At 43.4% G+C, this 24,334-nt stretch overlaps 1 protein-coding gene across 7 annotated transcripts in view; it reads left to right on the forward strand.

Annotated features, from left to right (window-relative positions):
• Positions 1-24,334, forward strand: part of KIAA0930 (KIAA0930 ortholog) — a 134,097-nt gene that overhangs the window by 20,757 nt on the left and 89,006 nt on the right. For 4 of the 7 annotated variants that reach the window (XR_006287835.1, XM_043537752.1, XM_037914486.2 and 1 more), the window contains one exon: positions 10,336-10,387. The exons of the other annotated variants lie outside the window; for them this stretch is intronic. Coding sequence is in view for 3 of the 4 variants with exons in the window: in XM_043537752.1 (XP_043393687.1) it covers positions 10,336-10,387 (52 nt within the window). In the remaining variant the exon portion in view is untranslated. The remainder of the gene's footprint in view (positions 1-10,335; positions 10,388-24,334) is intronic. 7 annotated transcript variants of the gene reach the window in all.

Genomic DNA, 24,334 nt, shown 5'->3' on the forward strand with positions numbered 1-24,334 from the left:
CCCTCCTACAGCCCAAACCCCTCATCCCTCATCACCCCAGAGCCCGCACCCCCAGATGGAACCCTCACCCTCTCCCGCAGCCCAGCCCAGAGCCCCCTTCTGCACTCCAAACTCCTCATTTCTGGCCCCACCCCAGAGCCTGCACCCCCAGCTGGAGTCCTCACCCCCTCCCACACTCCAAATCCCTGAGCCAGCCCAGTGAAAATCAGTGAGTGAGGCTGAGGGGCGCAAGCGACAGAGGGAGGGGGGATGGAGTGAGATGGGGGGAGGCCTCAGAGAAGGGGTGGTGGAGGGGCATGGCCTCTGGAAGGGCAGGGCAGGAGGTGGGGCAAGGGTGTTCGACTTTGTGTGAGTAGAAAGTTGGCAACCCTATCCGTGACTTGAGAAAATTTAGATCCTGAGTCAAACTTTGTAGCTGGGTGCTTGCTCTCAAATGAACTGAACTAAAAATCTCAGATCGCAAAATATTGATGTTTGGGGAAAGTCCTCATCCAGATCAAAACTTGGCTCTTGGGACTCAGGTGAGAGAAAGTGAGTTACAACACAAAAACACTAGTTCTAAATTTACATAAGGACAGACATTGGTCTTGGCTTGAATGTGGGCTTAATATAGAAACTTTCTCTCTCCTGCTACAGGTATCCAGTAGCCTTGCATCTTATGCAAGACAAATAAGTTATTAACTGAAATGAACAGGGCACTGCATTCCTTTTGTTGATAGGTTTTGTTTTTCCCGTTTGTGTAGAAAACATGGTTCTAAGACTGGCAAACCTTAAATCTCAAATCTTTTGTGTAGCCCTTCCAGTTTCAGCATTCCTTTGAAATAGCTCATGAAGGAGCTGTCAGGGTTCCCTCCCCATTCTGAACTCTAGCGTACAGATGTGGGGACCCACGTGAAAGACCCCTTAAGCTTATTCTTACCAGCTTAGGTTAAAACTTCCCAAAGGCACAGATTTCTTTCTTGCCTTGGGAACCAGCTTAGGTTAAAAACCTGATACGCTGCCACCACCAAGTGATTTAAACAAAGAACAGGGAAAGAGACCACTTGGAGAGACCACGTCTTCCCCCAAAATATCCCCCCAAGCCCTACACCCCCTTTCCTGGGGAAGGAATAATATCCTCACCAATTGGTACAGGTGAACACAGACCCAAACCCTTGGATCTTAAGAACAATGAAAAATCAATCAGGTTCTTAAAAGAAGGATTTTATTTAAAGAAAAGGTAAAAGAAGCACCTCTGTAAAATTAGGATGGTAAATACTTTACAGGGTAATCAGATTCAAAACATAGAGAATCCCTCTAGGCAAAATCTTAAGTTACAAAAAGCCACAAAACCAGGAATACACATTCCCTCCAGCACAGCGAATTTCAGAAGCCAAAAAAACAAAAGAAAGTCTAATGCATTTGCTAGCCAGATTACTTACTAACTTTACAGGAGTTGGAAGGTTGCATCCTTGATCTGTTCCTGGCAAAGGTATCACACAGACAGGCAAAACCCTTTGTCCCATCCCGTCCCCCGCAGATTTGAAAGTATCTTGTCCCCTCATTGGTAATTTTGGGTCAGGTGCAAGCGAGGTCACCTTAGCTTCTTAACCCTTTACAGGTGAAAGGATTTTGCCTCTGGCCAGGAGGGATTTTATAGCACTGTATACAGAAAGGTGGTTATCCTTCCCTTTATATTTATGACACTTTCCCAAGGCACAAATTCTTCCTTGTCCTTGGAACGATATCGCTGCCACCACCAACTGAGTTAAACAATGATTTAGGAAAAGGACCACTTGGAGTTCCTGTTTCCCCAAAATATCCCCCCAAGACCCTTCACCCCCTTTCCTGGGGAGGCTTGAGAGTAAACAAGGTGAGCACAGACCAGCCCCTTGGGTTTTTAGGACACTAAAAACCCATCAGGTTCTTAAAAGCAGAACTTTATTATAAAGAAAAAGTAAAAGAAGCACCTCTGTAAAATCAGAATGCAAGGTAATTTTACAGGGTAATCAGATTCAAAACACAGAGGATTCCCCTCTAGGAAAAACTTTTAAAGTTACAAAGAAAACAGGAATAAACCTCCCTCTTAACCTAGGGAAAATTCACAAGCTAAAACAAAAGATAATCTAACGCATTTCCTTCCTATTACTAACAATTTGGTAATCTTAGATTCTTAGTTCAGGTATGGCTTTAGGAGATGTATTTTCCCTGCCCTGGTTCCTCGCTGTCCTGGAGGGAACACAAAGAAACACAAAACAAAAACCTTCCCCCACAGATTTGAAAGTATCTTAACCTGGTTGGTACCTGACCAAAAGGAGATCTGAGCTTCTTAACCCTCTACAGGTAAAGGAGGAATTTTATGCTACCCTTAGCTGTATGTTTATGACAGGAGCCTTTTCTGGGGGAAGGGGTTTGGGTTTTTTCCATTGCATCTTGATAGCCAGCCATCAATATTTATGCAGCAGATGTTAGTTTATAGTGTTACATATTTTGCAATATAAAATAGACTTTTGTCTTAAAATGACTAAATTATTTTCATTAACTACCTAGTAATCCAAAAATGGGTTAAGAGGGGTATATGCACTTTTATTCACTTTAGGTGCAATACACCCCTGTAGTTAGGGCCAGTGTAGACTTTTTTCATGTCTTGCATGAGTGCTATTTTAAGAACTTGTCAGATGGGTATAAACCTTATGTTGACCCTCTGCATGAGGGTGAATTTCACCCTTTGTGTTCTTATGAGAAAGAAAACAACATGAAAATTGTGTGTGATAAAGCAACAGGAAAGAGTGCAGGCCAAGAGGGCTAGAACGTGCCCCAAGTTAAACAACTGGATGCCCAAGGATTACAAACTCACTAATTCACTAGGAGTAAAGAAAAGGCTGAAAGAGGTGAACAAGGACATTTCAAAACGTAATCCAGGATTTAGATGAGAGGCATTAGTGAGGCACCCAACGTCTAGGATAGAGTTGGATTGGAAAACATAGTTGATCTTGAGTAAAGAAAAGGAAAAAAACAAGATGCAGAATGAGAGGACACTCTTACAAATGACTAATGGCCCAACTCTGAACTTTCTCACACTGGGTGGCAGCTCTTCATGGGATTAGCCCAGATGCCTTTGAGGAAGTCTTACAACTGCAAGGGGTCACGGTTTGCCTGTTTTAGGTAGTAACTTGTTCGGTCTAAGAAATACACACTGTAGAGAAGTTATTGTTCTCTTCCTGGTGTCGTTTTAGGAACATCTCTCCATATGTATTCATGGATCCTTCTCCTAGGTATATGCCTTTATGAGAAATTCAGTAAAACTTTCAAGTTTTAAACAAAAATAGAGAGCTTTGTGCCATCTTACTTGAAATGTATACAAGGCTGTAAGAGCTAAGGAAGCTACTGAAAAATACTTAGCATTGACTGCCAAGTGTTTGTCTTGTACGTTAGTCAAGCAGATGGGATTGTTTCACTTTCAGTTGTTAAATGTTTTAATCTTTTTTAAGGTTAAAACCATAAAATACATGTCAATTTTAATTTTTCCCGTGTTAGTTTCCTTTTCTCTCTTGCTGTCTAATATACTAGTTGTCTGCATTCCTTATTTCTTTTGTCTTTTGAAATGGTTTTTTTGCTTAAGAGAAAGAGGGCTTGGGGAATCATTCAAATGGAAGGATCCAGAGCATCACCAGAATTTCTTAAAGACAAATCAATTTAGTGTTTTAGATTATGGCTGTATCTCAAAGGTTGTCCTTCAGCTTTGCCCTGGCAAGGACCTTTCTGTGGCACTCCTCCCTCCAGCAATCCTGCTATCAGACCTTGGGTGCATGTGGGTGAGGATGCTTTGGCTCTGACCGTTTCTTTTATGTAGATTTTCCTCCTGGGACACCTGCTTCAGTTCACCCCTGGCTGGAAGGGGTGCATGTGGGTAGGCTGTAACAGCTGGGAAGAGGGTGATCTGGGACACATGTCTAGAGGAAGAAGAGGATCTCTTCCAACCAAGTTTGACTTCTGCAATGGGAGGGGAGGTGCACCTGAAGTTGAGGAAAGGGCAGACCAGAATTTTCCATGGTTCCATAGAAACTCCGCTAAGACCAAGTCTCCTAAGTAATATGATATATTACAAGCTTTTATATCCTTGGAACAAATGTTCGTTGCCTGATTTAAACCTGAGGGTGTGACATTGATACTAACTGCAAATTAACCCTTTCTGGGTGTCTGCTACATTGCACACCTCCTCTTCTCTATGAATATATAACTGTGGGTACATCTCCTCCAATCCAAACTCTCAATTGTCTTTCTGTGTTTTAAATTGGATTAGTCTAAACTTGATATTTCTCAGCTCCTCAAAGTGCTCTTAAGTACATTTTTATGCTGTCCTGAAGCTCTGACATTTCTGCACTCAAGACACTGCAGAGTTATTGGCAATGTAGCCTGAGATCAGTGTACCCTGAGGAGGAAATTGTGGTACAGACTTGTCTCTAATTCCATTAAGCCTTGACAGCAGTCCTACGCGGTAGGAATAATAAAATGTTGGAACAAATGAGTTTATAAACCAAAGCAGATTAAAGTTAGTGTGGCTACTCAAATTGAGGGTACGGGAGAAAATTAAGGTTTTGTGTGATGTCTTAATTTATCCAACATGCCCAAACATGACCATTCTAGATGATAACAGTTCAGTAAGAACTTATGTTAAACTTGAACAGATCTATAATATGTTCACCATGAATCAGTCACTACTGTTGTGCTCATGTAGTTGTCTTTAACGTCATACTGTTACAGAAAATGAGAAGGATTTTAGCCAAGCATAGCCTAGAAAAATATAATTTTACTTTACTGTGTGTGTGTGTGTGTGTGTGTGTGTGTGTGTGTGTGTGTGTGTTTACACACAACTTTCCATCTTCAGCTCTGCAAGTATTAACTAATCCTCACAACACCACTGCGAGAATAAAAACTATTATTATCTCAGCTTTACAGATGGGGTGAATGGAAACAGAGAAGTTAAGTGACAGGCGTAAGGCCATGGAGAGGGTCAGTGATGGAGCAGAGATTAGAGCACAGTGGTTCCTGGCACCTACTCTTGTACTTTTAAGATTTAGCAAAAATGGTTCAGCTGTTTCTCAGAATAAGATCGGGGGAAAAGTAAGTTTTGCGCAGGTTAAAATAATAATTAAAAAACTCACAACCTTTCAATTGAGAAATTCTAGTACCTCCATGCTTTGGAGTAGGGACTTGAAAAATGAGTCAGGGGTCCTGTGCAAAAATAGTACGTGATCTTGTACTTTAAAGACTGCGTCATAATATATAGGGAGGCTGAGTTAAGGTTGCACAGTGTCTCCTAACTTTTTAATGCTTGACTTTGTAACCGAAACTTTCTTTTAGTGTAGTTTGTATGTAATCTTTCTGTACAGTGGTGCAATTTATCCAGAAGGATCACAAAGTATTTTACTGACTGACACACTATGTTCAGGAATCACTTCTACCCCCACTGAAAGGCTGAAACTCAACAACTGTTATGACACTTTAGTGGGGGTCTGTCCTCCTTTGGCTCAGTGGGAGGCCACTCCACCTCACTACGTCTCTGGGGTGCTACTCCCTATCGGGGATTAAAGCCCCGGTCCTTAAGCAGGATAGCTCAGTTTAACAGTCTTTAGGAGCCTAGGTCCTCAGGCAGGGCAGGGCAGACAAACCAGTCTCAAGGCTCAGGCCATGAGGCGGGATGGAGCACCAAACAGTCCAACATCGCAGCGCTGGCAGACAGACGCAGACCTCTTGGCTTAAGGTGGAGAGGCTGCCATCCCATGGGTGGGATTGGCAGCAGGGGATATGGGGACCTGAGCCCACCCTACTCCATCGGATCCCAGCCCAGGGCCCTAACAATGGTGGAGTGTTCCACACTATGTCATCGGGGATCCGATGGTCACGCAGAAACACAACCTGACTATATTTGGCTGTCCCTGGGCTACTTCCTACGCTCCCACTGTAATGTACGTGTGGTGTGGGGTCATCCCCTGTCTCTTCAGGGAACAGGTTGAATGGCAGTCCTGGTAGCTCTTCTCCCTGGATCAGTCTCCTCCTGGGGCAGGGCGTGGCACAGCACAGGTTCAGCTCCGGGGATCTGCAGCAGCTTGCACCCTTCCCTGGTTCAGACTCAACTGAGTTAGAGGCTCTGCCTTTTATGCTTCCTGTCCCGCCTCTCACCTTCCAGTGGGAGGTGTGAGCCCAGCCTGGCTCCGGCCACCAGGGATCAGAGAGTGGCTCAGTGGGAGGCCACTCCATCTGACTACAGACACACACTGGCTCTATTAATCAGTTTTATTATCAGACGTGAAGAATATCTTACCTAGTGGGAACTGCAGAGAAAATTTAGGTAGGTGGATGGTAATTTCCTAAGTTATACACATGATTCCAAGACCAACTGGCTTGAATAGAGACTGGTAGTGGCTAAGTCATTATGCAAGGTAACCTATTTGCCCTTGTTTTTTCCTACCCCCCCCCCCACCCCAGATGTTCTTGTTAAACCCTGGATTTGTGCTGGAAATGGCCCACCTTGATTATCATACACATTGTAAGGAGAGCGATCACTTTAGATAAGCTATTACCAGCAGGAGAGTGGGGTGGGGGGAGAGAAAACCTTTTGTAGTGGTAAACACCCATTTTTTCATGCTTTGTGTATATATAAAAAGATCTTCTATACTTTCCACAGTATGCGTCCGATGAAGTGAGCTGTAGCTCGCGAAAGCTTATGCCCAAATAAATTGGTTAGTCTCTAAGGTGCCACGAGTACTCCTTTTCTTTTTGCGAATACAGACTAACACGGCTGTTACTCTGAAACCTGTCATTATGCAAGGCACTGCATTTAGCCGTATGGAGTGGAAATCTATCAACTGCATGAAAAAACTTGTACAGAGACAGACAGACATCATCTTCCTTTCCAAATGCAAACAGTTGGACATCGTACCAAAAGGACTGAAGGTAAAAAATCCATTACAATCTACATACCACACAGACTATGCTGACAGCTTGTGCCACACGCTCTCAAAGAAACTGCAGAACCACCTGATCAACATCCTCTACAGCAAACAGGGAAAGATAAAGAATGAGCTCTCAAAACTGGATACTCTCATAAAAAACCAACCTTCCACACAAACTTCCTCGTGGCTGGACTTTACTAAAACTAGACAAGCCATTTACAACACACACTTTGCTTCTCTACAAAAGAAAAAGGACACTAAACTTTCTAAACTACTACATGCCACAAGGGGCCACAGCAATGCTTCCCTCAACCCACCCAGCAATATTGTTAACCTATCCAACTATACTCTTAGGACAGCTGCGTCTGCTGGGCTATCTCAGGGCCTCTCCTTCTGCCCCTCCACCCCCACAAACATGATACAGTTCTGTGGTGACCTAGAATCCTATTTTCGACGTCTCCGACTCAAGGAATATTTCCAACACACCTCTGAACAACATACTAATCCACAGAGACCTCCCTACCAACACTACAAAAAGGATTCTAGGTGGACTCCTCCTGAAGGTTGAGACAGCAGACTGGACTTCTACACAGAGTGCTTCCGCCGACATGCACGGGCTGAAATTGTGGAAAAGCAGCATCACTTGCCCCACAACCTCAGCCGTGCAGAACACAATGCCATCCACAGCCTCAGAAACAACTCTGACATCATAATCAAAAAGGCTGACAAAGGAGGTGCTGTTGTCATCATGAATAGGTTGGAATATGAACAAGAGGCTGCTCGGCAGCTCTCCAACACCACTTTCTACAAGCCATTACCCTCTGATTCCACTGAGAGTTACCAAAAGAAACTACAGCATTTGCTCAAGAAAATCCCTGAAAAAGCACAAGAACAAATCCGCACAGACACACCCTTGGAACTCCGACCTGGCGTATTCTGTCTGCTACCCAAGATCCATAAACCTGGAAATCCTGGGCGCCCCATCATCTCAGGCATTGGCACCCTGACAGCAGGATTGTCTGGCTATGTAGACTCCCTCCTCAGGCCCTACGCTACCAGCGCTCCCAGCTACCTTCGAGACACCACTGACTTCCTGAGGAAACTACAATCCATCGGTGATCTTCCTGATAACACCATCCTGGCCACTATGGATGTAGAAGCCCTCTACACCAACATTCCACACAAAGATGGACTACAAGCCGTCAAGAACACTATCCCCGATAATGTCACGGCTAACCTGGTGGCTGAACTTTGACTTTGTCCTTACCCATAACTGTTTTACATTTGGGGACAATGTATACCTTCAAATCAGCGGCTCTGCTATGGGTACCCGCATGGCCCCACAGTATGCCAACATTTTTATGGCTGACTTAGAACAACGCTTCCTCAGCTCTCGTCCCCTAATGCCCCTACTCTACTTGCGCTATATTGATGACATCTTCATCATCTGGACCCATGGAAAAGAAGCCCTTGAGGAATTCCACCATGATTTCAACAATTTCCATCCCACCATCAACCTCAGCTTGGTCCAGTCCACACAAGAGATCCACTTCCTGGACACTATAGTGCTAATAAACGATGGTCACATAAACACCACCCTATATCGGAAACCTACTGACCGCTATTCCTACCTACATGCCTCCAGCTTTCACCCTGACCACACCACACAATCCATTGTCTACAGCCAAGCTCTGCGATACAACCACATTTGCTCCAACCCCTCAGACAGAGACAAACACCTACAAGATCTCTATCAAGCATTCTTACAACTACAGTACCCACCTGCGGAAGTGAAGAAACAGATTGATAGAGCCAGAAGAGTTCCCAGAAGTCACCTACTACAGGACAGGCCTAACAAAGAAAATAACAGAACGCCACTAGCCGTACCCTTCAGCCCCCAACTAAAACCCCTCCAACGCATTTATTAAGGATCTATAACCTATCCTGAAGGATGACCCTACACTCTCTCAAATCTTGAGACAGGCCAGTCCTTGCCTACAGACAGCCCCCCAACCTGAAGCAAATACTCACCAGCAACCACATACCACACAACAGAACCACTAACCCAGGAACCTATCCTTGCAACCAAGCCCGTTGCCAACTGTGCCCACATATCTATTCAGGGGACACCATCACAGGGCCTAATAACATCAGCCACACTATCAGAGGCTCGTTCACCTGCACATCCACCAATGTGATATATGCCATCATGTGCCAGCAATGCCCCTCTGCCATGTACATTGGTCAAACTGGACAGTCTCTATGTAAAAGAATAAATGGACACACATCAGATGTCAAGAATTATAACATTCATAAACCAGTCGGAGAACACTTCAATCTCTCTGGTCACGCGATTACAGACATGAAAGTTGCGATATTACAACAAAAAAACTTCAAAACCAGACTCCAGCGAGAGACTGTTGAATTGGAATTCATTTGCAAATTGGATACAGTTAACTTCGGTTACCTTGCATAATGACTTAGCCACTCCCAGTCTCTATTCAAGCCTATTTCCCCTTGTTTTTTCCTACCCCCCCCCCTCCTCAGACGTTCTTGTTAAACCCTGGATTTGTGCTGAAAATGGCCCAACTTGATTATCATACACATTGTAAAGAGAGTGATCACTTTAGATAAGCTATTACCAGCAGGAGAGTGGGGTGGGGGGAGAGAACACCTTTTGTAGTGGTAAACACCCATTTTTTCATGCTTTGTGTGTATAAAAAAGATCTTCTATACTTTCCATAGTGTGCATCCGATGAAGTGAGCTGTAGTTCACGAAAGCTTATGCTCAAATAAATTGGTTAGTCTCTAAGGTGCCACGAGTACTTATCTTCTTTTTTCCTCTAACTTCTGTTAAAGAAGTATTCATATGATCTTCTTTAATGATCAGGAGTCGGATTTCTGTTTCATTTTTCATCTGAAAGGCAAACTGTACCAGTGGCTAGTAATTAATGTGGTGGTAGAAAACAGAGGAGATATATGCACCTTTATAATGGTAACCCCAGAAAGGGTCAGTTAAGATGATTTCTAGAAAGGTTCTTGTATGGTAAATTGGGATGGTGATATTGATAGGTATAACTAGGTGCCATGGCTGTATAGATAGGCACGTCCAAACAACAACAGCAAACATGAAGAAAATTGAAGAATAAATAATATTAAACTTCTGTTGTTTGAGCTACAGTACTTATATTAGCAATCGCTGAGGTAGAGATCAGGGCTTCCTTATTGTTCCACACAGCACTAAGTTGTTAGTATACAACCAATAACTGACATATCAACAAACCAACCAGACCAAACGGGTTTTCTTTGGAGACCCTTTAATCCTAAAATTGATTCAGTGTCATGTTTAAACAACCCCATCGAGGAATTATTCCCTGATTTTTTTAAATTTTTTTTCCAGGCAGTGATGCTGTATCTGTCACTCTTGTTGTTTGCTGCTGGCTTATTAAGAGGTGGGAAAAAAGACCCAAAACCCATTACAGAAGTGCTGTAATTACATGCATTAGGAAATCTGTGTATATGTCGTTAGATTAGCAGTCACCATCCTTGTTTTAATTATTAGATTTTAGTAATTCTGTTTGGCAGCTAAGCCTCTTGATAATCAAGTTAAATATACACAAAGTGCTCATTTGAGAATGGTGTAGATGCTGCAAGAGAATAATAAAGTATTTTGCAAACACGTGGGCAGGCAGTATCGTTTTATTTGACACGGCAGCCACTTGGGAGGGGTGGGGAAATAGAGACGCTGCATTTTCTATAAAAGGCAGTTTTCATTCCATATCTCTCGACTGTACTTCATTTCCAGGAACACCATTTACCTTAATCCCACAGTTCCCTCTGTTCCACACAAATGTAATGTTCCCCTCCCTTTTTTGTTTGAAATTATTTATAGCAGAAATGAAGAATCATGAAATTGAGGTTACAGAAAGTAAACGCCCACTAAAGGAATGAATCCTACAGCATTTTTACTTCCTGGCAGGAATAATTTTTGTATGTTTCTTATTTTGGATCTTCTGTTGCACATCATGTTCCATGTTTGAGCTCTGGCAGGTTGGGAGGTATGTTTTCTGCTTTGAAAGTGTTGAACTGCTTTATTCCCCATTGTCGCTTCTGTTCCTTAGCTTCGTCTCTCCTGTCATTCTCCAAAGGCTGGATCCCTCAGTCGTTACTCATGCAACATCAGGCTGTATCTGATACAGTATTAGCAATGAAGTCTGAATCCCTAAAAATCAAAGTGTTGGTTTTTTGTTTTTTTGCATTTCATTGTGAACTTAAAGTAGTGTCCATTGTGTCCTTAAAATAGGAATTTTTTTTTTTTTTTTGAGAATGGGACTATTTCCATCTAACAACTGGTTTGAATAAAACCCCTTGAATTTATTTTATTTTGCTCATAACCTAAGCCCTGGCCTACACTAGGACTTTAGGTCGAATTTAGCAGCGTTAAATCGATGTAAACCTGCACCCGTCCACACGATGAAGCCCTTTATTTTGACTTAAACGGCTCTTAAAATCGATTTCCTTACTCCACCCCTGACAAGTGGATTAGCGCTTAAATCGGCCTTGCCGGGTCGAATTTGGGGTACTGGGTGGACACAATTCGACGGTATTGGCCTCCGGGAGCTATCCCAGAGTGCTCCATTTTGACCGCTCTGGACAGCACTCTCAACTCAGATGCACTGGCCAGGTAGACAGGAAAAGAACCGCGAACTTTTGAATCTCATTTCCTGTTTGGCCAGCGTGGCAAGCTGCAGGTGACCATGCAGAGCTCATCAGCAGAGGTGACCATGATGGAGTCCCAGAATCGCAAAAGAGCTCCAGCATGGACTGAATGGGAGGTACGGGATCTGATCGCTGTATGGGGAGAGGAATCCGTGCTATCAGAACTCTGTTCCAGTTTTCGAAATGCCAAAACCTTTGTCAAAATCTCCCGGGGCATGAAGGACAGAGGCCATAACAGGGACCCGAAGCAGTGCCACGTGAAATTTAAGGAGCTGAGGCAAGCCTACCAGAAAACCAGAGAGGCGAACGGTCGCTCCAGGTCAGAGCCCCAAACATGCCGCTTCTATGATGAGCTGCATGCCATTTTAGGGGGTTCAGCCACTACTACCCCAGCCGTGTTGTTTGACTCCTTCAATGGAGATGGAGGCAACACGGAAGCAGGTTTTGGGGACGAAGAAGATGATGATTGATGATGATGATGGTGAGGTTGTAGCTAGCTCACAGCAAGCAAGTGGAGAAACTGGTTTTCCCAACAGCCAGGAACTGTTTCTCACCCTGGACATGGAGCCAGTACACTCCGAACCCACCCAAGGCTGCCTCCTGGACCCGGCAGGCGGAGAAGGAACCTCCGATGAGTGTATCTTTTAAAATACTATACATGGTTTAAAAGCAAGCATGTGAAAGGATTAATTTGCGCTGGCATTCGCGGCTCTCCTGGATGTACTCCCAAAGCCTTTGCAAAAGGTTTCTGGGGAGGGCAGCCTTATTGCGTCCTCCATGGTAGACACTTTACCACTCCAGGCCAGTAACACGTTCTCGGGAATCCTTGTACAACAAAGCATTGCAGTGTATGTTTGCTGGCATTCAAATGACATCCGTTCTTTATCTCTCTGTTATCCTCAGAGTGAGATATCATTCATGGTCACCTGGGTGAAATAGGGTGCTTTTCTTCAGGGGACACTCGGAGGAGCCCGTTCCTGCTGGGCTGTTTGCCTATGGCTGAACAGAAATGTTCCCCGCTGTTAGCCACGGGGAGGGGGGAGGGTTGAGGGGGTAGCCACGCGGTGGGGGGAGGCAAAATGCGACCTTGTAATGAAAGCGCATGTGCTATGTGTGTAATGTTAACAGCAAGGCTTACCCTGAAAGAGTGTAGCCACTATTTTATAAAATGTGTCTTTTTAAATACCGCTGTCCCTTTTTTTCTCTCCACCAGCTGCATGTGTTTCAATGATCAAAGGATCTTCTCCTTCCCAGAGGCTAGTGAAGATTAGAAAAGAAAAAAAAACGCACTCGTGATGAAATGTTCTCTGAGCTCATGCTGTCCTCCCACACTGACAGAGCACAGACGAATGCGTGGAGGCAAATAATGTCAGAGTGCAGGAAAGCACAAAATGACCGGGAGGAGAGGTGGCGGGCTGAAGAGAGTAAGTGGCAGGCTGAAGACAGGGCTGAAGCTCAAATGTGGCAGCAGCATGATGAGAGGAGGCAAGATTCAGTGCTGAGGCTGCTGGAAGATCAAACCAGTATGCTCCAGTGTATGGTTGAGCTGCAGCAAAGGCAACTGGAGCACAGACTGCCACTACAGCCCCTGTGTAACCAACCGCCCTTCTCCCCAAGTTCCATAGCCTCCACACCCAGACGCCCAAGAACGCGGTGGGGGGGCCTCCGGCCAACCAGCCACTCCACCACAGAGGATTGCCCAAAAAACAGAAGGCTGGCATTCCATAAATTTTAAAGTTGTAAACTTTTAAAGTGCTGTGTGGCATTTTCCTTCCCTCCTCCACCACCCCTCCTGGGCTACTTTGGTAGTCATCCCCCTATTTGTGTGATTGAATGAATAAAGAATGCAGGAATGTGAAGCAACAATGACTTTATTGCCTCTGCAAGCGGTGATCGAAGGGAGGAGAGGAGGGTGGTTAGCTTACAGGGAAGTAGCGTGAACCAAGCGGCGGGGGGTTTCATCAAGGAGAAACAAACAGAACTTTCACACCGTAGCCTGGCCAGTCATGAAACTGGTTTTCAAAGCTTTTCTGATGAGTACTGCGCCCTCCAGTGCTCTTCTAACCGCCCTGGTGTCTGGCTGCGCGTAACCAGCAGCCAGGCGATTTGCCTCAACCTCCCACCCCGCCATAAACGTCTCCCCCTTACTCTCACAGATATTGTGGAGCGCACAGCAAGCAGTAATAACAGTGGGAATTTTGGTTTCGCTGAGGTCTAAGCGAGTCAGTAAACTGCGCCAGCGCGCCTTTAAACGTCCAAATGCACATTCTACCACCATTCTGCACTTGCTCAGCCTCTAGTTGAACAGCTCCTGACTACTGTCCAGGCTGCCTGTGTACGGCTTCATGAGCCATGGCATTAAGGGGTAGGCTGGGTCCCCAAGGATAACTATAGGCATTTCAACATCCCCAACAGTTATTTTCTGGTCTGGGAATAAAATCCCTTCCTGCAGCTTTTGAAACAGACCAGAGTTCCTGAAGATGCGAGCGTCATGTACCTTTCCCGGCCATCCCACACTGATGTTGGTGAAATGTCCCTTGTGATCCACCAGAGCGTGCAGCACTATTGAAAAGTACCCCTTGCGGTTTATGTACCCGCCGTCTTGGTGTTCCGGTGCCAAGATAGGGATATGGGTTCCGTCTATGGCCCCACCACAGTTAGGGAATCCCATTGCAGCAAAGCCATCCACTATGACCTGCACATTTCCCAGGGTCACTACCCTTGATATCAGAAGATCTTTGATTGCGTGGGCTACTTGCATCACAGCAGCCCCCACAGTAGATTTGCCCACTCCATATTGATTCCCAACTGACCGGTAGCTGTCTGGCGTTGCAAGCTTCCACAGGGCTATTGCCACTCGCTTCTCAACTGTGAGGGCTGCTCTCATCTTGGTATTCATGCGCTTCAGGGCAGGGAGTAGCCTGTATACTGCAGTGGATGCAGTGTTTCTAGCACAGTGGCTGCTGGGGATTTGAACTGAGAAAGCATTGATAATAATGGACCTTGTAAATGAAAATGAGTTGGTGGGGGGGGGAGAAACTTTGTCATTTAGCCCATTTATTTGGGGTACTAGAGTATTTAAAGTGCTGCTATGATCAGAGAAATAACCTCATAAAATTGGCGTAATTTTTCTCAACAGATCTAACTGTGTATTTGGAGTCCTGTCTGCTTTGCTTTACTTTAGGTTTTACTGCTTTTTAGCCCTGTGGAGTCAACCAGCTACTGAGGAAAGTATTAGATTTCCTTATTATCAGAATTGCTAACTACTGTAAGTTCCAGTTGCACCCCCGCATGCTGCCATAAATTGCACCTGTGCCAAAATTTGAAGACACTGGGGTTACACAGGCATAACTGAAGGCAGAATCTGGTCTGCAGAACCTTTATTACGGCTGGTGATGCACAATCTGGGAGGAATCCAACATGACTTTTGAGATCCTTGGTTGCATCTGCTGGACTGACATTCAGAAAGAAACACATTTGCTTTTAAACCAAGCCAGAGGAGCTGGGAATCATTGAGAGGTCGTGAACCCAGAACCTTAATGTGTCATACAGAGTTGATCTCAAGAACAGAATTACACTTTAAGGTGTAGATGTATTTATGTATTTCCTCACTTTTAGTCCTAGTATTGTATCAGATCCACGTGGCCAATCCCAACGCTTCTGGAAAACTCCGTTTAAAGCAAATTGGGCTCCCTATGGAAGCAGGTATCCACCAGTGTAGTTTGATCAGGCTAAAAATGTTTAGTAGTCAGTTTGATCTCATCTGATTTGTTCTTTATGCTGTGTTTCTCTGTGATAACTGAACAAAGCCACAAATGGTTATTATTTATTTGTATTATTGTAGCACCTAGGAGCAGAGGTTTTGGACCAGGACCCCATTGTGCTAGGTGCCATAGGAATACAGAACAAACAGCTGGTCTCTGCCCCCAAGGAGTTTATGGTCTAAGGGCTTGTCTTCACTACCGGGGTAAGTTGACCTAAGTTACGCTATTCCAGCTATGTGAATAACGCAGCTGGAATCAACGTAGCTTAGGTTGACTTACCCCAATGTCTTCACTGTGTGGCATGACATTCTCCGGTCGACTTACCTTACTCTTCTTGGAGAGGTGAGGTACCAGGGTCGACCAGAGAGCACTCTGCCGTCAACTTAACAGGTAGGTCTTCACTAGGCCCGCTAAATTGACACAGCCTTGATCTCCCTGGTAGTGAAGACAAAGCCCTAAGTAACGGATTAATTTCTTCTGTTCCCCTGAGGCAATGGGGCAGTTTTCGCTCTCTTGAGTTTCCTCTAGAAACCGATGGAGCCACCAGAAAACTGCTGAAAGAGCATTCCACTGAATAATGGCTCAATCCAATCCATACCTGTGTTGAATCTGATAAATAGCTCCTATTTTTAATTTTGGTATTGTAATTCAGTGCAAAGTAATGGAACTTGGTATGGCTGCCTATAGAACTGACAGCTCTGTTTTTGGTTACTGCATGTAATAAGGTACTGGCCCTTTTAGTTCAGAGGAAATAGTTTGAGAGGCCAGTAATCCTTTTCCAGGTGTCCTGGGAAGGTGAATGAAGACTGAAATAATAACCGATATGGATACTTGGTGAGAGGAAGATGGTCACCAGAAATAGATAATGTCTGGGAAGGGGAAGGTACAGGAAAAACCCTGGTTATTGTTCCTTTAACAGCCTGGGACCAGTAGCCGGGTAGAAAAGTTAGGGCAAGAATAGTTGTGAGAAATCTCTTCTCCAGTTAAAGGCAAATAAATATCTTGTTGCAACAATGTCTGAGCTGCTTAGCTGACGAGTTGCCAATGTTACAAGGAAAATAATTGGCTATCAAATTAACCGTCAAACTTATTTTTTAAATAAATCAATACTTGTGTATGTGGCTTACTGTGTGGCATGAATAGGGAAACACTACTTTTTTGATCTATTTAAAATATTTATAAGGTGCTTTGCAATAGGCATCTGTCTTAAAGAAACAATAATAAACATTTAAAATCAATATGAAGAAATGGCCAGCTAGCAAGAAGCAAAATATCTAGCATCAGGTGTCAGGGTGTTAAAGTGGTGGCTCTAGAATTGAATTTACAAATGATCTAAATCTACTAGTTTGTCTAAAACAACTGATAAAGACCAAGCGTTCACAGATATTTAGGTCCAGATGCCTTCAGTGACTTCTGTGGAGCTATGCAGGTTTACATCCACTAAGGATCTGCCCTTTAGTGCTTATTACTTGGGGATCTCGTTCTCAGGCTTGCTCATATCTCCTTGGTCTCAACAAGAAAATGTTGTGTTTGCACATGGTTGTATAAAGTCAATGCTGACCAGGTCAGTGTAGACTGGGACATAATGCTGAACATATTTTCCTACTTCACGCTGATCAGTCCATCACAATCAACATTGTGTCACTAACTCAACTCTTTACGATCATGTTCAAATATGATAATGGTGCCTAGTGAACAGAAGCCCTCTGCTTCACCCTGACACACACAGACTGTAATGCTTAATGCTTCAGCTGCACCACTAAGCCAGCTGCAATCAATTATTATGTCTTAACGTCTCATTTCCCTGTACACTTTAGTTTTGTGTATGGTTTTTAAGTTACATGTCATGCAAACATAAGTTAATTAAGGTTGTCAATGAGTTTTGGTGAGTCACTTACACTTAGAATGTTGTTTATTAGCAAGGAGAGGATATTTATTTTATCTGTATTAAAAAAAAAAATTAAGGGTGTGGGGCTTCCTTGAAAATTAGAGGCTGGGCAGGATTTGGGCTTTGCTGGTCAGCTGGAAAACTAGGATTGTGTTTCAGGCAGCGATGGCCTGAAATGAAATGAAGTCTCAGTACCACATGCTCCTGGTTTATTGTTTTATTAAAATTGGGCTCCTGAAGTACAACCATCCTGCCTAGTTAATTGGAGAATCACTGCTTTTAACAATATTGTTTCATGCATCTTGTGAACATCAGAAGAAAAAAAGTGATAAGAAAAGAAGACATAAATATGTCTAAGGCCTGGTCTCCACATAAAAGTTGTACCAGTGTGTTTTGGTTTTTTAACATTAGCACCATTGCTAGTGTGGATGCAATTACACTTGTATAAAGGTGCCGTATACTGGTATAGTTCATTCTCCTTTCTGTAAAGCTATCCCAGTTTAAGTATACCGGTATAACTATGTCTGCACTAGAGGATTTGACTACTTAACCATACTAGTATAGTTAAAGCAGCACAGCGTGTGTGTGTAGACCAGTCCTAAGCTATATTCTCAAACTGAGCATTAATACTTCTGTTTAAAATAGATATGCCAAGGTCTCAGCGTGCATCCCAGCAACAATGTTATCCCTCTGCATAAGCTGAATAAATAAAGGTATTTCCTTTTGTCTTCGAGCATCAGAAGTGGCTCACGCTCAAGAGCCCGTGAATTCTCCTACTGTGCCTCCTTGTACTACACACAGTTTCAATGCATTGCAAAGCCATTGGGTGTACGTAAGTGGTCATATGAGTACTACATTCTGGATAGGGGCTGAAATGTGTAGGCACCAAAGAGGAAAACCGAAAGACTTGATTTATAGACCGAAAGACTTAAGGCAGTCTTACATGTATCAAACTATTTTGCTTGGTCCGAATGGACTCTGTTTCCAAAAACCTATTCCTCCTTAGAATCTTGTCAATGTATACTTCACAGACAAATTAGAGGTGTAACTTACACATCGATGCACTGGTGGAAGTGAGTGCAACTCAGAGGGAGCAAAAGGGTGGGACTTTATGAGGAAAAACAACTAATTGGAGGTTTTAAGGTTGAATTTGGGAGGGCTGCTTTAAATCGCTCCAAATGTATAGCACATTCCATTGAAGGATTATAAAGAGCTTTACAAACACTAATAAATTAAGACCCTGTCTACACACACACAAGTTGTACTGCTTTAACTGTACTGGTACAGTAAAAGGGGAACAACCCTCCCTATTGTGGACATAATTATATTGGTATAAAAGTGCTTTATATTGTAACTAACTATACCTATTCTTTTGTGGAGAGGGGAATAAACTAGACTAGGATAAGTCCCCCTTATACCTGTATAATTGTGTCCACACCAGGGCTTTTACTGGTGTGCCTATATTGGTAAAAATCACACCTCTATCCAAAAAGTTAGACTGGAACAATAACTGTGGGTAGACCAGGCCCAAACCACACAACAGATAAAATTGAGGCACAGAGGGGAATTGACTTTGAAGTCACCCAGAAAACATGTGACAGAACTAGGAATTTCCTAACTCCCGGGCTCTTGTGTTCACCACAGGAACGTGTTGCCCTCCTGTACATGGGTATGTTTTGTGTAACAGGTGTGCATATGGGTTCATATTCCATCCTCATCGCCAATTTTGTAAAGAGACCGTTCGATCCAACACAATTCTCTGCTTACAGGACTGCAGGCTGGGAACTAGTTGCTTTTATTCACAAGCATCACAACATAGTGTGTGTGTTTGTAAGGGGGGAGGGACTCCCCCTTACAAATTAGGAAATAAGAAAGGGATGGAGCATAGCTCCATCACACAATATTCTGGGTAACCTAGTTAACCCCATTGTGACACTTTACTACTTTGTGAGTCTAACAGGCACTAGCTGATCTTAAAAATGGATGTTTTAATGGATTAGGTATGTTGTGAATTTTATATTTTTCTCTTTTCAGACTTCCCTGAGGAGGGAAACAAATGCAAATCCAAGTCCTTGGTATCTTCTTCCTCATTTTATTCCTGTTCTCACTGTTTTTTAAAAACTTCTCCCTCTTCATATTCATTGCCATTTTGGCAGTTTTGAATTTGAGTTAGTGAGTGAAAGGGTGAAACACTTAGTAAATTGGAATATTTAGTAAATAGGAATTAATAAGGGTTTAGAATGATTCATATGAGCCCTCAAACTTAAAATGTGTGAAGTGGTCTTGAGTTATCCTGATTTGAAATATATAGTGAAACATCCTAGAAACACGGAATAAGGCATGTTGTTGGGGTGGAGAAAAGGGGTGATTAAATCTTCTAGTAGGGAGAAACTGTTTCTTAAAGAGATTAGGTGTCATCCTCCTCAAAGCTCAGTTTCTGAGCTGCTGAGCTCTCACTCGAGGAGCACATGCAACATTCTGTGAAAGGTATGTTTGACTAAATCTATAAGGATGGCTGGACAGAGGTGAAGATGTTCTTTATTTCAGAATTCCAGGAAGGGGAGAGGGAATAGGCCTGAAGATGTATCTTTCCAACGCAAACAAAACCATGTAGTCATACACCCTGGCTGGCTGAGCTATTCACAGCAAAATTTGAAACCACTTGACCTTAGCATGGGTTTGACGTTCATTGGGGTTCTGAACATCCAGTCCGTTACTGAGAGAGATTCACAAACATGAGCCGAGTTGGTCATTTGTGTTTGTAGAGACCGTTTCCCCCTTAACTGCCACCATCTGAAAACCAACTTTGATGTCTTTTTGGGGAAAGATGAGGCTGATAACCTGCCCTGAGGCTGGATGGCTACTTTACCAGCCCTGCGCCAGCAAGGCCATGTGTTCATGATACATGCTACTGCCCTCCTATCTGCACAGGGCCTCCCTGAAAGTCCATTTCATTGTAATGCATTACAAGCAGCAGATGGGTTGCAGCAGCTGTCAGGTAGCAAAATCTAATGACTTGAGGCTGAGTGATGCCCAAGCATTCCTTGTGGGGTAGCTTCTCTCATCCACAACTCAGTAGAGCCAGTGTCCGGAAGAAGGAGCAACAGCTATGCTGCTTCTGTTATACACTCTGCCTTCCTAAACTATGTCAGGGAGATCTCAGGCACTGGCGCTGGTCCACAAACTGGTCATTGAGAAACACTGATCTAGACCCGTAATGTATTCTGCCCCTGTGATGGGACTCCCGCGGTACAGTCGGGAACCGTGGGACCGCTGCGCCCCCTTAACTCTCCAGCCTGGGCTGTCTCTCACAATGCTTTGCCATTGACAAGCAGCAAACCCTTCCAGGCCCTGTTATCACTCAGCCACCACATGCAGAGGCACATCCAGCTAAGTTGCATGAATGCTCTCCAAGCCACTCATGAACTATATATGGGGAAACACCAGTAAATCTCCCAAGCCCCCAGCCTTGCACCCCAGCAATATACAGTCTCACACAGCTCAAAACCTTCTCTTGACCAGTGTAAGCTCATTAATTAGTTCATCACTTCATCAAAGGAAAGTGGACATGCACCAGCCTTTGTAATCTGAGCAGATTCCCCACACATTTTTAACAAACTCCCTGGTAAGGATAAAACATTAAAATAGGTGTGGTGTTTTGTTTTGTTTTTTTTAACTACAGAAAGATAGATTTTAAGTGATTGGTAGGCATAAAGGTCAGATGTAGTTACCTTAAGAAAATAAAAAATAAACATACATTCTAAATCCTAAACTTTTAGACTAAGCAAGATTTGAATCAAACAGCTTTTCTCGCTCCACTGGATGTTGCAGGTAGGCTACAGTTCTTAATACACAGGCTGATTTCCTTCTCAGCCTGGGACCAGTCTCCTCAGTTCAAAGTCTTTTTCTCTTCCCAGTGTTCTTGTTGCCTTCAGTGTAGATGGCAGAGGAGACAGGTGGTCTCATGATGCTGCTGTGCCTTATTTTATACTCTCAATCCATGTCCTTGGAAAGATACTGGCCCAGGCATGTCCTGGTGGGCCTTGCTGAGTCCCAGAGTTGAGCAATCCCTATTGTGTGGTACTCACGCAACTGTCTCTTACAGAATTGTAAATCTCTTGTTTACAATTCCCCTCCTGATCAAGGGTCATTTAACATCTACTTGGGTCACTACCCTTTTAGTCACTGAAGAGCTAACAGTGGTTATCTTCCCAAACTCTCAACATATTTCAGTAACAACCATATAGCAAAATCTCATAACTTCATACACAATAATGATATACATATTTTGACAGAACAATGAGTTCCATCGGATCATGACCTTTCCTATGATACCTTGCAAAGCACGCTTTGCATGAACTACTTCAACCATATACCAGTGATGAATATGAGGGGTTACAGGGTGATACTTTGAGGTGTTACCCCTCTCCCCTTAGTTTACTGCAAGAGTGTGAGTTACTGTCTAACTTGAAGGCAGTGTGTGTTAGGGTCCTTTTGAGGTTTAACAGTATTCCCAAGTGTTGCTAAATATTGTAGCGTTAACCACATATGCTCCTGCAAAGTTTTGTGCATCTTTTAGCACTCTGTGGACTAGTCTAGTGATCTCATAAGTTAACAAGTGTGTCTTCTCTGGGTTGCTAGAAAGCATCTCCTTTACTGTTACCATTTCTGCTTTCCCAACTGGTGTTAACTCAATGTAGATATTAATGTTTTCCAGTATGTAGATATCTTGGCATCCAGCCATTGAAGTAATGAGGCGGCGTGCCTCAGTTTCCTCTTCCACACACCAGCCAGGTTTGTTATGGCTTCTCTGCTGCGACAAGCTTTAAGTCTGTTTACAGGTGATAGCTGAGAAGCAGCATTACCATAAGGCTTCTTGACGTTACATGTGTTCCCAATTACCATTCCTAGCATGTCCAAAGTCAATGAAGCTGGAGCTGTATCGATTTACACCAACTGAGGATCTGGCTCTTCATTAAGATTTCGTAAGTAGAGTGGTTGTTATCTTGTAAACTATGTTAATACAAGCTATATGAGTGCAATCCTATTGAAAGGCATGTGCATGCTCTCTCCTTGGGAGGCATGTCGTTCAAGGGAAAACCCGTCCATTATGCAGCGGTGATCTTATTAGATAAGTAAACAGGAAGGTGATGGAACACTGCCTCAGTACAGAGTGAGCCTTCTCATTTTGAGACGAGCAAGACCGTGTGTAACTGTGGTATACCTTGGCTACCAGGGGTGTCCATTAATTGTTCAGGCTATGTCATATAGTCAAGGATTGAGTGAATATAGTGTTGAGGTGTCTGAAGCTTGGTCTACACTGAAAAGTGATATCAGCATAGATACACTGGTAAGGGGTGTGAGCAACACACCCCAGTGTAGAAGCAACTTCGTTGACAGAAAAAGGCCAGTATAGTCTCCATAGTGTAGACATATCCTAAGAAAGAAGCACATGCTGTGACAGTGAATGCAACCTACTATCTATGGATTAGAAAACGTTTCTTTGGCTAAGTCCTCCTCCCTCATTTGGTCTGATGCCATAATTCATCCTGAGTAGTGCTGTGAGCAAAGAAAAGATTGTGCAAAGAATCCCAGAAAATTTCAGTCAAAGTGTAATCATCAAGAGAGCTAAATTCTAAATAACCTTGCAGGCACAGATTCATCATCTTTGTCCTCATCCCCTATTGCCTCATGACATTTTAAGGAATGAGGAACAAGAGCTGGAGTGAGGTGCGGGAGTTTGTTTGTCAGTTCTCCTGTGTGACTCATGCACTGCGGACAGATATAAATCAGGTTTGCATGCTAAGCACCCTACAAAGATTCACTATTAACAGGAGCATTTTTAATAAATCCAAATTTAATATTTGTATGCTCTTTACATATTTTGTTGTTATGTAAGCATTATTAAATCACCTTTAATTTTTTTTTCTTCCTACAGTCCCTCCTAGCGTAGGTCTTTGTCCCCCCTTTAGTGGCTGGTTGATATAAGTGACTTTATCTGCTGCTGCTTCCAGCTTGGGGACTTTGTCCTTTAGTTCATGTGGCCAATACTCACACTTTCAGCTCTGAAAGTACAGGGTCAGACTGGATTGACAGCCTGAGTCAAGTCAGTTACAGACATTTACCAACAAATATTGCAGAGAGGAATTTAAATACAGATGAATAAATAATACAAATATATAAAAACATATTTAAAAGAGCACAAACGTCAGCTGGCAAATATTGACTGTCTGGAATATTAATGAAAGGGAAGAAATGTGCCAATGGTATTAAGCTTTAGGAATCTTAAGATCTGGCACAGGAGTTCTGTCTCCTATGAGACTATCCGTGTATAATATATAACACAACCTGGCCATGTATTCAATAGATCTTTGTTTCTGTAGATTTTTCTTACTGGAGTGTTCATACTTCTTTCTGTCTAAAGTACTTTATCTGGCCCCCATTACTGTAGTATCTGAGCGTCTCGCTGTATTTAATGTATTTCTGTTCACCACACGCTGGGAGGTAGGGCCATGCCATTATCCCCGTGGTACAAATGAAGAACTGAGGCTCAGAGAGAAATGTGACTTGTGTAAGGTCACATAGGAAATCTATGACAGCAGGGAATTGAAACCAAGTCTCTCAGGTCCTACTTAAAGTGGCATGAAAAAAAGTGTGTGTGTCGGGGTCTATCATAATCTGGGAGCAGCAGCTTTGGCAAAACAGTGATTAAAATGTGCCCCTCAGCCACCTGGCTCGATTTAAAAATAAATAATTGCCAGATCTGTGATTGTTTGAGATTTTCTCCCCCACTCACTTGAAACACTGACTACACAAAAAATAACATTAATAATTCGTATAGATCTGACATTAGTTCTTCTTTTGAAACATTCTCCCTTCGATGACTGTGGACCCCCCACTCTGCCGATGCCTGAGTATGGTGCTCATACCGGTAGGTTGGGATCTCTTTCTGCTGGCATAAGGTGCCTCCTGAAGATGTCTTGTAATTATTTTGTGGGGAGGAGAAAGAGATGGAGAATGGAAGGGAA

The sequence above is a fragment of the Chelonia mydas genome, chromosome 1 (assembly GCF_015237465.2).
Source record: "Chelonia mydas isolate rCheMyd1 chromosome 1, rCheMyd1.pri.v2, whole genome shotgun sequence".
In the NCBI taxonomy this organism is placed as follows: Eukaryota; Metazoa; Chordata; order Testudines; family Cheloniidae; genus Chelonia; species Chelonia mydas.